Source organism: Miniopterus schreibersii, assembly GCF_964146895.1.
Source record: "Miniopterus schreibersii genome assembly, chromosome: 7".
Lineage (NCBI taxonomy): Eukaryota > Metazoa > Chordata > Mammalia > Chiroptera > Miniopteridae > Miniopterus > Miniopterus schreibersii.
This window is the reverse complement of record NC_138108.1, coordinates 25198581-25216232: the sequence shown is the minus strand read 5'-3', so window position 1 is coordinate 25216232 and position 17652 is coordinate 25198581. Positions and strand designations below refer to the sequence as shown.

Genomic DNA, 17652 nt, shown 5'->3' with positions numbered 1-17652 from the left:
AGATAGAAAACAAAACGGTCATGAAGGATACATAACAGGAAGTCCTGCGCCTGGAAAACTTGAGGCCATCTTTCCCTCGCTTAGCTCTGGTCTGACCATGAATGATTTGTCAAGACAAGTAGAACGCTTGGTTCAGAAGGAACCTGCACAGGTAATGAAAGCTGCAGAAAATAGGATACACGGGGAAAACGAAAGGCATTCAGATTTTTGAAATGCAAAAGAAAAGACTGAGGGGCAGCAAAGATTTCTCCTTCAAGAATAGAGCCACACGTGCGCACACATGCATACGTAGACCCTGCACCGGGGGAATAGTGAGTGTTCAATATCCTCTAAGATTGGAACCGAGAGCAGCACTCTCCCATCATTTGAAGGGATGAGGAATACTTTTTAGAAATTAAAGTGAGAATGTATAGAGGGAAATTTGGTATCTTCTCTGGATTGGTTTAGGTGCTACCTGGCCAGAAAACCTCTTTAGAAAACTTCTTTCTTCAGTTTAGAGAAATTCTATAGTCCAAGGGTATTCTCACTCCAGAATGGGTAAGACTAATGATTTTGCTAGTCCAAATAGTCAGAAAAAATTATTTCACATCTTGATAATCTAATTCTTACAGAATTCTCTCCAACAGTTGCTTGGTAAATGTCACTTCAATGACTTTTACATTTAGAATCTTGGTAAGAAATTTTTCATATCCTTCGGAGTAGTTTTTTGAAACTTCTCTGAATATTTGTCTTGTCAATGACTCATTATTTTCTCATCCTATTAAAGTATGTTTCCTTTGTTAGTCATGAAAGGGTTGCATTGTTGGCTTTATGCAAGGATGCTGATTGAACACCTGCAAATGTTTGCTTCATTGGTATTGAGAGAGAAAATGATTTGTCTCACTGAGAATGAATTATTGCATTTGTTTGTGGCTGTTAAATAATTTAATAGAATTTATAGGGCCTGTTTTCCCTTGGTTAATCCTTAAGCAAATATCAGTCTCTGCCTCATCTGGAAACAAACAGGAGAAAGCCATCTTCTAATTTGCCTTTTTCCAGTTTAGATGTTGATAAGGCACTGAATGATTTTATATTATACCCTTTTTACATTTGACTATGCCTTTAATTTAAACTTGAGACAAGGAAAATATTGTTATAAATAATGTTTTTTAAACTTTTTTTTCTTTATCTCTATTGTTGAAAATATTACAGATGTCCCCTTTTTATCCCCATTGATCCCCTCCACCCCGCATCCATCCCACCCCCAAAGTACCACTTTCATGTTGACAATGGGAGGCTATGTATATGTGGGGGCAAGGGGCATATTGGAAATCTCTGTACCTTCCTCTTAATTTTGCTATGAACCTAAAACTCTTTTAAAAATTGTTGTTGAAAAAAAGTGGGGAGGTGGGAGTGGGTGGGGAGAGAGTAATCAGAGAACTTACATGTTTATAAGCAGAACCCATGACACAGACACTGGTCTGGGGGAAGGTCAGTGCTAGCTGTGCTTCTCTTTTTTGCTGCCTTCTTTCTTTAAGTTAGCTCATCCGGTCGTATGGGTTCAGATATTGCTAATAACCTGACAGTTTCTAAATCCAAATTTATATCTTGAACCCAGCCATCTATCCTGAGGCCTAGTCCCCCCGCTTTTTTGCAACTGCATTCTCACCAACTCCAGAGCCACTTACAGATCTGTTCCTTCTCTAGTCTCTGCTCTTTCTACCAATGGCTCTTGCAGCCTCTCAGTTGCTCAAACCAGAGACCTGGGGGTCATTCGTGGTAGTTCCTTCCCCTTCTCCTCTTTGCCGCCACTCCGGTTGCAGTAAACCCTCAAACCCACTTCTCTTGTTTCCACCCTAGTTTAGTCTATACTCTGATCTCCCCTGCAGGCACCATCTCAGAGGTCTCTTCCTTAATAGATTTGTATAGCAAAATGCACTCTCCAGCAGGTATATACCAATGTATATATTTAAGAACTTCTACCTTTCTGCCTGAAAACCTCCATAGACTAAAGTCCAGATTTTTTAGAAATGGCTTTCCCAGCCCCACCTGACCTGGCTTCTTCCCAACTCTCCAGCTTCATTTCACTTGTCCCCTCTTCCTGTGCATTTGCTACGCTGGCCCGTTCGTGCAGGTTCTTCAGGAGCTTCCTGTCTGTTCCTTCTGAATAGTCTCATACTGTTTGCCTGGCAGGTTGTCTAGCTCAAATGTTAGTTCCTCAGGGCACCTATAGGACCCCATGGCAATGTAAATTAGCACCCTCGAACTAAAATATTTGTATTTTCTTTCAGAACATTTCTTGTAATTTCTCATTACATGTTTACGTGTTTGTATGATTACTTCTTAATATATATATTCCTACTACAAGTGCCATTACAGTACACCTACTGTATACCTAGCTCAGTGCGGGGCACTACACTGGGGCTCTATAAATGTATATTGAAAGAATTTTAAATATTCCAAAATTATGAGGAATTTTTTAGACCACATCCTCTTTTTGCAGCCCCCCCTTTAGAGGGGGCATTTTGGCCATATAATACAGCACTGTGAGGAAGAGATGACTAGCGTAAGTGACAGTCCCTTTTATTAATATTCAGTGAGAGAAGATAATTAGAGTTGTAAAACGTGCATTCCTTACCATGGTGAAGGGGTGAGACAATATGCTGGGAACTAGAAAAGCACAGTAGTAAGAAGAAGAGGTAGTGTGAGCTTACAGAAAGAGATTCAACTAGGAATAGGAATGTCCGGGCTTGATGGTCAACCTTGCCACCGACTTATACGTTTTGGCAAGTTGTTCAGTTGCCTTGTGTCTTAAATTTTCTCATCTTGAAAATCTTGTGGAAATCTCATGAGAAGATGAATGTGGAAGCCCTTTGAAAGGTATAACACTTCTCAGAAATGTGAGATGCCCTACTCTTCTTATTTGGATTTTCATTTATGAAAACAGAGCGATTTACTTGGAGGTTGTTAAGAGGATAATGAATTTAGTCACTCTCATAGGTAAACCTAGTTGTCACTTTCTCTCAGTTTATACAAGTTTCTATGAAGAAACCACCTAGGGATGATAATATGAAAGTAAGTAACTGTAGTGAATTCATTATGGATTTCCTCTTTAATTCTTCACAAGCTTCCTGATAGCCATGCTAATTAAGTTTAAATATGTTGGGGTGTCAAATCTTTTTCTAGGAGATTAAGGATTAGTCTCTAAGCTCTTTGAACATTACTATGCTTTTCACTGTAAAGTGTTTAGTTAGAAATGCTGTTTTAGGAAAATAATTATAGATTATAAACGGTTTCATTAAGTACCTTATTTTTCTGTTATTCTACTACCAGTTCTTTGTAATAAGTGACTTTAATGTCCTTTTCACTGATAACTTAAATGAGATCTAAGAGATGAAACTTTATTTTGAAATAGGCTTAATTTAATTGACTCAGCATGGCTTGGAATCCTTGCTGCCAATGATCTTTTTATGATTAATTACTAAAAGAGGATCTGTAGTGCGAATATTTTCCTTTTTCTTTCTTCCCCATGGGATTCACACTCCCTAGGATAAAATATCTTCGCCTTCTCAGAGAACATTAGTAGTGGTATTAGAAATGTATCCTCTTAGGGTTTGTGCCAGTCAGTTTCATCAACAAATGAGAATTCAAAGCCCTTTAGTAAAACTAATGAACCTTATGTAACCATCCCAAATTCAAATTGTGTTTTAAATATCTTTGTGCTCAGACAGATTGATAGCCTAGAGATCAGTAGTGTTAATTTATAGTCCCGTAAAAGGCTGTGATGTTCACCCCATTTTTAAAACTGCTAAGATGAGCAAGTCTGACTATTTCAAGTTTCATAGGGTTTTGTAAACTTCTCTCAGTGCCAAGAAAGCAAGCCACCTGGCAGTTTTTTAGAACAGTGAGCCAATGCTTAAGGATATGCACTCGAATTTACTGTTACTATTTCAGCTGGATTTGGCTCAGATTTACATATGAGAGCATTTTTATTCCAGTTACCATTTCTTTTTCTTCTTACGATTATATTCTCATGGTGCAGACCATATCCTCATGAGGCAGCAGCCCTGGTGGTTGCTGAGCAGACTTAGTGTGTTTTGATATATCAACAGCCATTATTTTTCCTGAGTGTAAAAATGATTCAGAAAAGGATTTTCTATTTTAAGTAGCATCCAAGTAGAATATTGATTTCATTAGTTGAACTTCATGATTCACAGGTTAAATGTAGAGAGTTAAGCACAGTTGATAGAAGAGTGTTTTATGTTCCAAGGATGGACAATAATTACTTCATGAGTTGGGGTTAGTTGAGTTTAGATAAGGAGCTTCTATTAAAAAAGGGACTCCATAACTACAATCAAAGAAGTAAAAGAATGTGGGTTAGGAGACAATGAAAGACAGTTTTTTGTGTGCACTATAATATATTTTTAAAAGACTTGGGAGAGTGGTAAGGAGGACAGGATGCAAAGGCAAATGTGAAATCACGTATCTAAACATGAAAATAGAGGGACAGGCCAAGGCTACTCGATGAACTTTTAAGGCTACACTTTGTATTTGATAAAAATGGTTGAAATTTTTATAATTAGGATGTGTATACTGAAAGATTAAAGTTCTTATAACCTATATGGAGTTCTTGCTGGATCCAATTTCTTTGAAATATATTTAAATCCTAATTTAATACAGCAGACTTGAATCTCATTATGAGAGGAGTGCATTTAATTGAAATCAAATTGATTTAAACAACTGGTCAGGAAATCTTAGTTTAATCTCCTTTTCTTCCTCTGGGAACTTCATCTACTTACACCTACCCTCTAAGCTTACAGGCAGCAAAGCTTTGATTGAAGAGGAGACATACTATACATTTTAATTTAAATGATTAAGTACTCATAAGGTTAATTTTACAGGTACATTATAGGATTGAATGGTACTTTGGACATTCTTTTCACCAGGGCTAATTAAAGTCAGTAATTCTAAAGTATAAGACTGTAAAATAATTTCCAAATCAAAGGTTTGTCATGAGATTTAAGGGATATTCTGTCATACTGTAATAGAGATGCATTAACCAGTCCCAAGACAAATAAATATTTAATTGTATTTAACTCAAATAACATTGGTGTAATTATTTTAATAAAAATAAGCCCATGAACTTTGAAATTTTACACATTTTAGTTATGCCTCAAGTAATTCTTAAAAATATATCATTAATGGTCTCTACAAAGTACATCTCTGATAATTAATGAGGTAATTATAGGACTAATGCTATAGGAACATTTTAATATGTTTCCAATATTTTGGAAAGAAGGAATTTATTTCAGTAATTTCTATCAGTAAGGTATTTATAGACTTTGAGTTTTAATTTTTCAAATAAAACCATCCTTACATAGTTTCCTTTTACATTTTTTTTCTAAATTAAGACAATAGATTTGTTCCACTTTGACCATGGAGCTTTCACTAGGTATCAGTGGGGGAGGGACAACAGTCATCCTAAAAGAGTCTCTGTGCTAAGAATATGCATCCTCTGAGATCTGCCATCTTTTTGTTGCATGTGGACAGAAGCTGATGTTCAGTTAATCAGAGGTAATAAAATATGGATTAAAGTGTTAGATGGTTCTAACCCATCCCAGAAGTTTTGGATAAAACTTGAAGCCTTTAGTCAGATTCATCTTGATTTTCAAGTCAAGTTGGCTATTTGAGCCAAAGCTTTTATGTTTATGGTAACTAGTCATGAAGGACATATTCCATTATCAGCATAAGAGAAGAAAATATTAAGGATGTGTTTGCACATTACACTGGGTCATGAGAATTGACATTCTGTTTTATATGTGGCTCAGGGATCTACCTTATGGTAAGCTCAGAGATTGCCCTTAGGGAAATATTCAGTTGGGAAGTTTAAAACGATTGAAATGTAAGTTTTAGAATCTATAAAGACAATACAAATGTAAGAACTTTTCTATTTGTTAATTTATACATCTGTTTATTAAATGGTAGACTAGACTACTTTAAGTCTAGAGAAAATTAATTTAGACTATAAATGAGTTGTTTCTTAAGTTTGAATAGAATTGCTTTTATAAAATTGACATTAAATCTCCATGTACCAAGTCACACACATTTATAAAATGTTCTTTTTTTTAATCTTCACCTAAGGATATATTTTATTATTGATTTTATAGAGGGAGGAAGGGGAAGAGAGAGAGAAACATTGGTGTGAGAGAGAAACATCCATCAGTTGCCTCCTGTATGTGCTCCAACTGGTGATCCAACTGCCTAGGTATGTGCCCTGACTCGGTATCAAACCCATACCCTTTTGGTGTACAGGAGGATGCTCCAACCAACTGAGTCACCTGCCCAGGGCTAAAATGTTTTATAAAAGTACATTCATTCTTTTAAACTTTCCTATATGATTTTTTCTTAATGAGAATGTTTTATATACCCTAATTAGAATTTATAAATGATATATGTAAACTGAAATCTTGTTCTCAACAAATATTTCACAGAAAACAGTGAATTCCATTTACCAAGTTTTATTTTATTAATAAAACTTTATACTCAGAAGCAAGGCTGATATGTTTCCTATTTCCATTTAAGTTAATAAAACTATAAATGATTTTTTGAATTGAGAAATAAATGGCATATAGCATTTTATTAGTTTTAGGTGTACAGTATAATGATCTAATATATGTATATATTATAAAATTATTACCACAATAAGTTTAGTTAATATCCATCACCACATGTAATTACATTTCTTTTCTTGTGATGAAAACTTCTGAGATCTACTCTTCTAGCAACTTTCAGTTTCTAAATGATTTTTTATTTTATTTTTATAAACCATGCCTATTTCTGAAACTCATCTCCAATAACTCCCTATAATAACAAAGGTAGAGCTCACATAGTTTTGAAATATATTGGGTATTTCCTCCTCAGTTTTAAAAATGCTATATTCAAGTTTAGATGATTGGAGAATATGTTTAAATTCCAAAGAGATTAAAATCAATGTAAATTATATATTGGTGTCCCATAACTGATAGTAAATACTACCATTAACAATTGAAAAGTCACAACAAAGGAAGGATTATTCTGTGGATTGGTTTTTTTATATTTAGCACACAAAGGAAAATAGGAAATTTTGTCAGGAACTTTTATGAAATGAACTCCATTTAATAATGTACTGTTCTCTTGATATTTTAATTTTTCAGACAAAGTACTTTAATTAAATGTGCAACATTAGTTAGAATGAAAAAAGTAAAATTAGGCATAGATTTAAAGACCTAACTATTTATTAATTCCTGATGGATGCCCTAATGAGGCATCAAGTTATATACTTATCCCTAAGGCATTACATTTAATCTACAACAATACACTGAAAGAGGTGCATTAGACGTAGGTATTAAAAATATACATTACATATTCTTCGTTATAGATTTTCTTTATCAAGGGACCACGACATGCCGCCTTCCACAAAGAGTGCCTCTGATTAATCCTCACACCAGAGACGACTGAGCCGGGGCTGGCATAAGTTCAGCCGGGATCCCTGGGCCTGCTGGGCAGGGCGCCTCGTGAGAAAGGGCAGAATCGTATCGCAGTCTCCAGGCCCACTTGCTTCTTGGCACCTCTGCTGAGAGCTGCACAGGCTACCGATGAATTTTAAATGTCGTGTGTTTTGAGTGTGAGGGGGACATCTGTCCTGGAGGAACAGGATTGATAGCAGCATGCCGTTCCTCAGAGGCCGTGGCATAATTGTCAGGTGACCTTTATTGGTGTCTAGCTCATTTTGTTCATACTGGCGCTGTGGAGGCACTCGACCGTGGCGTATTCTCCTGGGCCTTATAATAAACAAAACCTTGCGTTGCATCCAGCAGCAGGGTTAGTTGAAAAGATCGCGCTTTTGACTAGAGTAGTGGGGGTGTTAATGTTCCTTGTAACTGAATACAAAGTGGATTGTGAAGGGCGGAAGACGTGATTGGGAGGATTGAAGTGAGAAGTGAGGCTTTTCCCATGAAAGCAGTTGACATACAAAAGCATCTACCCATGTGGATCTGAGAGGAAATAAAGTTGCAAATAGAGAGCTCATTAGTCGGTGAGGTTTCACAATAAACAGTTTGCAGGGCTTCTGCCCTAATGCTGTGGGGAGAACAGAAAAGGCAGGTATCAAAGGAACAGTAGAAAGAATTGGACATCTGGAGAGACAGGTTGCCAAACCCGCCATCGATCTGGTTTTCTCTGTGTCCAGGTCTCCTCACCTACATGGACTTATTTCCTCATTAATAAAGAAAAAAAAATTCAAGCAGGTGAAACAGTCTTTGATTCTACCTGTGAGCATTGATTTGCAATGAAAGGTTAGTGATTTTTGTTAGGTTTTAATGATTTTGCTGACTGAATGAATCACAGAGACGAAGGAGTCTAGAAAAAGGTTCCAGGAGAAGTCATTCTTTGCCTTGGCTTCTGTGAGAGCTCATGCTCCCTGTTTTTTTACCCCTCTGCCTTTTTTTTTATTTTTAAGGTCTCCCCCTCTCCCCAGCCCCTACCCCTCAATGGCCCACACTCATCTAAAGTCTCCCATGGTTCAGAGTAAGCTTAGGTCCTCTTCAACTTCTCCTCTCCCGGTCTTCCACATCTCAGTTAATAATAATTCTATTCCGCTCTCATTCAAACCAGAAAACTAGGGGTCATCCTAAACCCAGTCAGGACCTTCTGACTTTACCTCCAATTTCTTGAGACTTCCTACTTCTCTCCATCCTTTACCTCGGCAGCCTTCCTCGGGCCATCAACACATCTTTCCTTAATGCTACAGTAGTCACCTACCGCACCACCTTCAGTTTTATCCATATTATATCCTTTCAGTGCATGTCCAGAGTGATCGGAGAGAAAAACCCAACCTTATCAGTCCCTTCAACTCTACAATGTGCTAGTCCCTATTATTGTTTGTTGAATTAATGAATAAAGAATGGAGACCAGAGGTCTCTCAGTATCCAAGGTTGGGGCTCATTTGGATTGTACACTATGTTGTTAAATCCTTGGAAGATTTCATGTATCAGCCAAACCTGTTTCTGAGTTTTGCTTGGAAGTGCATAAAATCAGAATGAATATCATTAGTATAGTGCTATAGGTTGTCTATAATAAAGACAGATGTAATCCTTACAGTGAAGATAAGGTTTACTGCCTCTATTTCATTTGTCTTTTTGATATAATCTATTAAATTTTTATGTGAAGACTTTCTTAAGAGAACACTTCAGAAATGTCTTCACCCCCTCTCACACTCAGGGGAAAAGCGAACGTCATTTTGAGAAATCTGAATTTATGCAGCTGGATTTTTGCTTTATAAAACAGATTCCTTCTGCTCACAGTTTGACAACTGGTGTTTTGATTGCTGTTCTGTAGGGTTCTGTAAATTTGTTCTGTTTGAACAAAGAATCATTTTAGAACTCTTCACCTTTTAAAAAACAACTTGCCAAAAATTGAAAAGAATATGTGACAATATAATTACATGTTTAAACGTGCTCATCAGGTCAGTGCAGGGAAAGTGGGTATGATGTTTTCTTTATTCTTACATTTTTTGTACAATGATTCACTATATTCTTTTTTGTGATAAAATATATATAGCATAACATTCACCATTTTAACCATTTTAAGTGTACGTTTCTAGTGCTAGCTACATTCATATTTTTGTGCTTCTTCAGTGTACTTTTTCCTGAAACTGTTATGTTAAAATAATTCAATAGTTTCATGATTGAGACCCAAAGCTGTGCCTGTATTGAGTAGCAGCAGAGTTTTTTCTGGGGCTTGTTAGTGTGTTGTGAAGAAAAAAGATTTTGTTTGCTGAGTTTTTGTTAAGAAACTTGCAGCAAATCCAGTTAAACTGGCTTTAGAAAGAGAAAAGCCAGTGGGAACTTAGGAAAACAAGCTTATTTGTTTTGGTTTATTTGAATGTTCCCCCTCCCCATTTTAGTTTAAAAAACATGTCTAGGGAACTGTAAAGCTTTCACTGTTGTATAGAAATATCATTTAATTACAATTACTCTCCTGTTTCTAATAGTAGATAAGCAACAATGTAGAGAATAATGAAAATTTAAAAAATTAAAACAACACTTGTACATTTTACCATAGTATTTTGAAATTATTTCTAAGGTTAGAAGTTAACCTTTTCATCATGAGATTAGATAGAAATTATCTTTCTGATATGAATATATTAGAAACAGTGCTCATAGTCAAATCAGTGTCTTATACTGTTTTAATAAGAGTAAGACATTTGTGGACTATATTACTGTTTATGAGACTTATTGGTTCTGATGATTAAGCCCTTTATATCAAGCATTGATTAATTTAAGAAAACAATAGATCAGAAAGTAGTATATGGGAACGTTCAGAGACCATCTAAACAGAATTTGGTTTATTTGTTTTATTATTTAACCTCTTTAAAGGCGATGCCTTTTGTGAAATGATAATTTGGAAATAGAAAGGATTGAGCTCCATGCCTGACTAATTCTTGGGCCCACTAGAATATGAGGCTATGCTTGAATTGGGCAGACAAAGGCATCACAATATACTGTTCATCCTAATAAATATACACTTTTTTGGTAAGCTGCTCTAAGAGAAATTTTTCTGGGAATTGGTACTTTCGCCTTTTCCCTTCATTTTAGAGTGAGAAAGTTTAGCTTTGAGATAAACAAGAAGCTCTTGTACTTTATAAAAATCTCTTGGATAGACCTTATGGTCACTGGAGTCAGTTCAATCATCTGATAAACTAATAGCTGACGAGAGCACACCTGAACTGGTAATGGACTTGGTTTCTCTAGGAAAGTGCACAAAATACCTGTCTGCTCAATATACAGATAATTGCAATGGACTTGTTCTCATTTCATCATCAAATATTTTTTGTATTTATCAACAAGGAAGATCTATAACCAATACACCAACTTTTTTCAGTTGGAGATATCCCCTGTCTGTTTACTGAACAGCTCTTCCTTCCCCACCAACAATCTGTCAACATCTTCTTGAAGGAAATAAAGATTTGGGGGTGTAGGGCTTGGCAAAGGTGCCATGTTGGTGAAGAAACTCAGGAGGAGATTTGGAGTCATCCATCTTTCCTGTCCATGCTAACAGTTTCCATTTCCCTCCTCCCAACTTTTCTGAGCTAATGCATAGTATGACCACTGAAAGAACCAGAGAAATATTGGAGTCCTGAAACTTTCCTAGCATATTTTGAATAGAAGTAATCTTGGCTCTAGTCAACAGCAGAAAAGCTAATTATTTGTTCACAATGTGCTATGATCAGTTTTTTGCTCTTTTGGGGTTTTGTAATAATTTTGGATTTTGTCCTTTGTGAGATGACAACCCAAGATCATATCTTTTCCACTGGTTCCAAGTTTTAAGGCATTTTGGGATATGTTTTATAATCATGAATTGCAAATCAAAGCAAAATATGTGTGATATAGGGCAGGTGGATTCTTTTGTAGGCTAGATATAAAACATTTATCTCTTGAAGGTTTAACTTACTAGTAGAGAAAGTGTCTTGATTTAAGGAGATTTAAGGAGATATCACCAGAAAGAAGAGAGGCTTATAAGAGAAATCTCTTCTGACAGCAGTAGTTTTATTCTCATAAACAAACAGAGGCTCAAGTCGAGTAAAACATTAGACTGTGAAGTTGGTGTAATAACACATAATAATGCATAGGGCACAGGAACTATACATGTGCACTTAGAGGAACATTAATTTCCCATTTGAAGTTTGTTAGGAACTATTAAAAGGTTTTATAACTCTGTTGACAATAATCTTATTTGGAACATGATCTGTTTATATAAAAATAATTTTTAATGTGAAAGCTCCCATTAGCTTAAATGACTAGTCAAATGGTAGCTTTAAAAGCTGAGTCACAGTCTAATTTACCCTCACAATTCACAGTTTTCCTCTTTATTTTACTTGCTAGATTAATCCCATCTCAGCAGTGCCATTAGGTGCCTGCCTTGATGGTGTGGAAAAATACACATAAACATCTGATATTTCTGAGCATGTGATTTGTGATGAATTTAATGTGTTGCAACAGTGCATTTGTGTATAAACAGTTGTTTTTAACATAAGGATGAGGAATTTGACCACTATGGGATAATTAAAAATAACAACTCTCTGGAAAAGCAGGAGCAAAGTTCTTAAATGCCAGGGCACCAAGAGGCAAGATTCTGTACTCTAAATTGGGTAATTTATATCTTTGTCACTTGAAAATAGATATGTATTTGAGTTAATGAATCATCCACCAACATTCTACAACTACAGCAAGATTTGTTTCCTTTTCACAGGCAAGGTTTTAGTCAATTAACTAATAAATCATCATGTCTTTTCCCAATTCCTAGCATAGGGAGGCTCTTACAGGCAGGACCACAATTAAATGAGGCCTTAGAGAAGAGATTCTACCCTATTTTAAAAGGATTCTGGTGAAGGAGACAGCCTAGATGATTTTGGCTGTTTTTAAATACTTTGAATTTATCACTGAAAATTTGTCTTAGATGCTCAGAATTAATTAATTTCTTGATAACCTCCAATGTCTTGGATGGTGCCTAACTGATGGTCCTCCAATGACCAGATGTATGAGAAAATGTTTTTCTTCCTTCAAAAAGAATGACCTTATAAGCACCTACAGTTTACAAAGAATATATGTGCATTTTCTCCTTTGAGTCCCATAATAACACCCTATTATTTAAAAGGACTATTAATTCCTATTTAAAGGCAGAAATAAAGCTTCAGAGAGAGAAGCTAAGTGACTTACAAAGGTCATATATCTAGTGAGTGGAATAGTCACAACCGAGACTAGTTCTTTTTGCCCTAAGGGAAATACCTTTTGCACTCTACACTTTGCTGCCTCATTGATGTGCTTATAAAATTGGGCACTATAAACATGCATTAGGGTGCTTTTGGGAAATCTGTTCCTGGGAGAATTATCTGAATTGATGATGTGGTTGGGAGCATTATTAACTTGAGTTTATGGTCTGAACAGAGGAAAGTGTAAAGAAATACCCAATTTTAAGTGGCATTGGTCAGATGTTTAGTGTCAATGAATTGGGAGAGATAGAGTGGACAGTCTAGGACTAAGAGGAAATCCGTCATCTTATAATTATGAGTATTCAGAGGACTGGACCTAGAACTTAGGAAAGACAATAGAGAAGGCCTAGATACAATCAAGAAGGAAATAGCCACAAGAAATAATTAACCTGTATAAGATACACTCATCTGAATGAATGAATGGATACCCCGTGAGCATGTTGTTTAGGGAAGGGTAAAATGGGCTGAGGAGACTGGGATTCTGAGAGTAAGTTCCAAGGACGCTTACAGACATGAGTGAAAGGCAAGGTGCCTGTGTTCCCTGTGATATCTTATGGCAAAAGGCTTTGAAATTTAATTTCCAATGGAAGAACCTTAAAAGTTACTGGAGCTATCTATATATCTGCTTGGTTCTAAGCTGTGGCTACTGATAGCATTAGACCGAGATGTGGGGCAAATTCTCAGAATGTTCATTTAAATTGTTTACCTTGGTCTCAAAATTTGCTCAAGTGAGAGTCATTTGTGATGTAAAGTATGCTAAGGTTAAAATCTTTTATTTGAACTAGCTTTAAGTACAAAACTTAAACTGTTGCAAAGTGTAAATAAGGAAAACTTTTAAAAGAAATCCAGCTTTATTTCTAGCCAGGTTGTCAAAGTACCAACATGTAGAGTTTCTTACAAAATCTGCTTTAATGAGCCAATAAGACTGATTTATAGTTAACTTTGTAGGACTTGCTTTACTTCAAAGAACACACAGGCATTTGAAAAATAAGTATTTTTCTGAGCCTAATAGTATGAATTTTCTCAGCAGTTTCTCTTTTCTGAAACAGTGGAAAGGTAAGTTTTAGGCTAGTCACTGTCATATCTGAATGGAGTCTAAGAAGTTCATAGAGTGTTCCTGAATTTTCCTATTTCCTAAAGGAAATTGATTCATTATTTTCAAATTATCTTACAGGATCCTTCAAACCAAAAATGTGGCGGAAGAAAGAAAACCGTGTCTTTCAGCAGCATGCCATCGGAGAAGAAAATCAGCAGTGCGAGCGACTGCATCAGCTTCATGCAAGCTGGCTGCGAGCTGAAGAAAGTGCGGCCGAATTCTCGCATTTACAACCGGTTCTTCACTCTGGACACAGACCTCCAAGCTCTTCGCTGGGAACCTTCCAAGAAGGACCTGGAGAAAGCTAAGCTGGACATTTCTGCCATAAAAGAGATCCGCCTGGGGAAGAACACGGAAACATTTAGGAACAATGGCCTTGCTGACCAGATTTGTGAGGACTGTGCCTTTTCCATTCTCCATGGGGAAAACTACGAGTCTCTGGACCTAGTTGCTAACTCAGCAGACGTAGCAAACATCTGGGTGTCAGGGTTACGGTACCTGGTTTCTCGAAGTAAGCAACCCCTTGATTTCCTGGAGGGCAACCAGAACACACCAAGATTCATGTGGTTGAAAACAGTGTTTGAAGCGGCAGATGTTGATGGGAATGGGATTATGTTGGAAGACACAGCTGTAGAGTTAATAAAACAACTCAACCCTACCCTGAAGGAATCCAAGATCAGGTTAAAGTTTAAAGAAATCCAGAAGAGCAAAGAAAAGCTAACCACCCGAGTGACAGAAGAGGAATTCTGTGAAGCTTTTTGTGAACTTTGCACCCGGCCAGAAGTGTATTTCTTGCTTGTACAGATATCTAAAAACAAAGAATATTTGGATGCCAATGATCTGATGCTCTTTTTGGAAGCCGAGCAAGGAGTCACCCACATCACTGAGGATATGTGCTTAGACATTATAAGGAGATATGAACTTTCTGAAGAGGGACGTCAGAAAGGGTTTCTTGCAATTGATGGCTTTACCCAGTATTTGTTGTCACCAGAATGTGACATTTTTGACCCTGAGCAAAAAAAAGTTGCCCAAGATATGACCCAGCCGTTATCTCACTACTACATCAACGCCTCTCACAACACCTATCTCATCGAAGACCAGTTCAGGGGGCCGGTTGATATTAATGGGTATGTGAGAGCCTTGAAAATGGGCTGTCGAAGCATTGAACTCGATGTCAGCGATGGTGCCGACAATGAACCGGTCCTTTGCAATCGAAATAACATGACAACACACCTTTCCTTTCGAAGCGTCATAGAGGTGATCAACAAGTTTGCCTTCGTCGCCTCCGAATACCCGCTCATTCTGTGCCTGGGCAATCACTGCTCCCTCCCGCAGCAGAAGGTGATGGCGCAACACATGACAAAGGTCTTTGGCACCAAGCTCTATACCGAAGCGCCTTCGCCGTCAGAATCCTACCTCCCGTCCCCAGAAAAATTGAAAAGGATGATCATCGTGAAAGGAAAGAAGTTGCCCGCCGATTCAGATGTTTTAGAAGGAGAGGTGACAGATGAAGAGGAGGAGGCCGAGATGTCTCGAAGGATGTCAGTAGATTACAACGGGGAGCAGAAGCAAATCTGGCTTTGCAGAGAGCTCTCCGATTTGGTGTCTATTTGCAAGTCCGTTCAGTCCAGGGATTTCGAACTGTCTGTGAAAAGCCAAAACTACTGGGAAATGTGCTCATTTAGTGAATCCGAGGCCAGCCGAATTGCAAATGAATATCCAGAGGATTTTGTAAATTACAATAAGAAGTTCTTATCAAGAATCTATCCAAGTGCCATGAGGATTGACTCCAGCAACTTGAACCCACAGGACTTTTGGAACTGTGGCTGTCAGATCGTGGCCATGAATTTTCAGACTCCGGGTCCAATGATGGACCTCCACACAGGCTGGTTTCTTCAAAACGGGGGGTGCGGTTATGTGCTGAGGCCGTCTATCATGCGGGACGAAGTCTCCTACTTCAGTGCAAACACCAAGGGCATTGTACCTGGGGTGTCTCCTCTAGCTCTTCACATCAAGATCATCAGTGGCCAGAATTTCCCAAAGCCCAAGGGAGCTTGTGCCAAGGGGGATGTCATAGATCCATATGTTTGTATAGAGATACATGGAATACCGGCGGACTGCTCGGAGCAAAGAACTAAAACTGTACAGCAAAACAGCGATAATCCTATTTTTGATGAAACCTTTGAGTTTCAAGTAAACCTACCCGAGCTGGCCATGATCCGCTTTGTCGCTCTGGATGACGACTACATCGGGGATGAGTTCATAGGGCAGTATACTATACCGTTCGAGTGTCTGCAGCCCGGCTACCGGCACGTCCCCCTGCGCTCTTTTGTGGGTGACATCATGGAGCATGTGACTCTGTTTGTCCACGTAGCCATAACGAATCGGAGCGGAGGAGGGAAGGCGCAGAAGCGCAGCCTTTCGGTGAGGATGGGGAAGAAGGTCCGAGAGTATACCATGCTCAGGAATATCGGTCTTAAAACCATCGATGACATCTTCAAAATAGCAGTTCATCCCTTGCGAGAAGCCATAGACATGAGAGAAAACATGCAGGTAGGAAAAAAATCCCATACTTTCCTCCCCACCCCTACTTATTTTGACCCCACACTTACCAGTGAACACTGTGACTTAGTGGTGATCTGAGTCCTCAGGTCATTATCACAAAGGTGGGATGTACGCGATGCCACTGAATTATGTGGTTTTGCCTGTGATAAAGCAGATACATTTTATGTTTCTAATTGTGAATGCGATGTTCAATTTGGCCTGCAATAAACCAGTTAATGAAGTATCAGTAGAGCAAAATGCTGAATTTCTATTAAATATCCCTAGTATATAACCAAACTGATATATGGGAATGTGTATATGAAATGTGAAAAGAATAGAATATAAGGTATTATGTGTGTGTAATAAAATATGTATACAAACACATGCATAATAATTACAACTATATATATAAAATATTTGCCGATAGAAACATGGACGGGAATTTGAAGTCATATAAAGCAAGTGTAATGCCTATTAGATTTTTTTGTTTGCTTAAATGTACAACAGTAATAAATTACTCCCCACAAGAGCAAACAAAGCTAAATAAACAAAACTGAACTTGTTGAAAACTATTCAATCTTCTCTTAGAAATGTGGTTTAATAGTTTAATGGAAAGAATATAGATTCCGGATTAAACTCTTCCTCCTTATGATCTTGAGCAAATTATTTCAGGTTTCTTATCATCGCTTTTCTTCACATAAGGTAGGAAAAATGGTAATACTTACATCACAGGATTGTTATGAGAATTAAATGAGAGTGTATGTAGATTGCCCCATCTTGGCATGTAGAAATTCAGTGTTAGTTTCCTTCCTTTCTTTAATGCTTGTAACCAGAGAAGGCTGCAGACTTCTTTCTTCAATGTTATTTAATATGCTTATTCTAGGCTCATGTAACTGTGAAGCAATCAGCCAACAAGCACTTCCTAAGTTCCTACTGTGTGCAGGGAGTTGGTTTGCAGAAGCGGCAGTGTCTGTGTCTGAGGGCAAAACAGGAGAGGAATGTTTTTCAATGCACTTTATTTACTCCTTTAGCTAACATTTTAATAGTAACCCTCACCAAAAAATCCCTACTTTCAAGATAGAAAACAAGCTTGAAGAGGTTAAGGATTTTACCAAATATTGTAGTGAATACATAGCAGTGTTGGGCTTTAAATCAGAATTGCCTACTATGAAAATCCACGGTCATTCATGATTTTTAGTCACGTGATGCCGAACCCCACGCCCAT

The 17652-nt window shown here is 37.4% G+C and overlaps 1 protein-coding gene across 1 annotated transcript in view; it reads left to right on the top strand.

The window, feature by feature from the left end:
* The window catches only part of PLCL1 (phospholipase C like 1 (inactive)), a 246839-nt gene that overhangs the window by 177169 nt on the left and 52018 nt on the right, over positions 1 to 17652 (top strand). Inside the window, exon 2 of the mRNA XM_081142679.1 lies at positions 13962 to 16436. Coding sequence (XP_080998805.1) covers positions 13962 to 16436 — 2475 coding nt within the window. The remainder of the gene's footprint in view (positions 1 to 13961; positions 16437 to 17652) is intronic.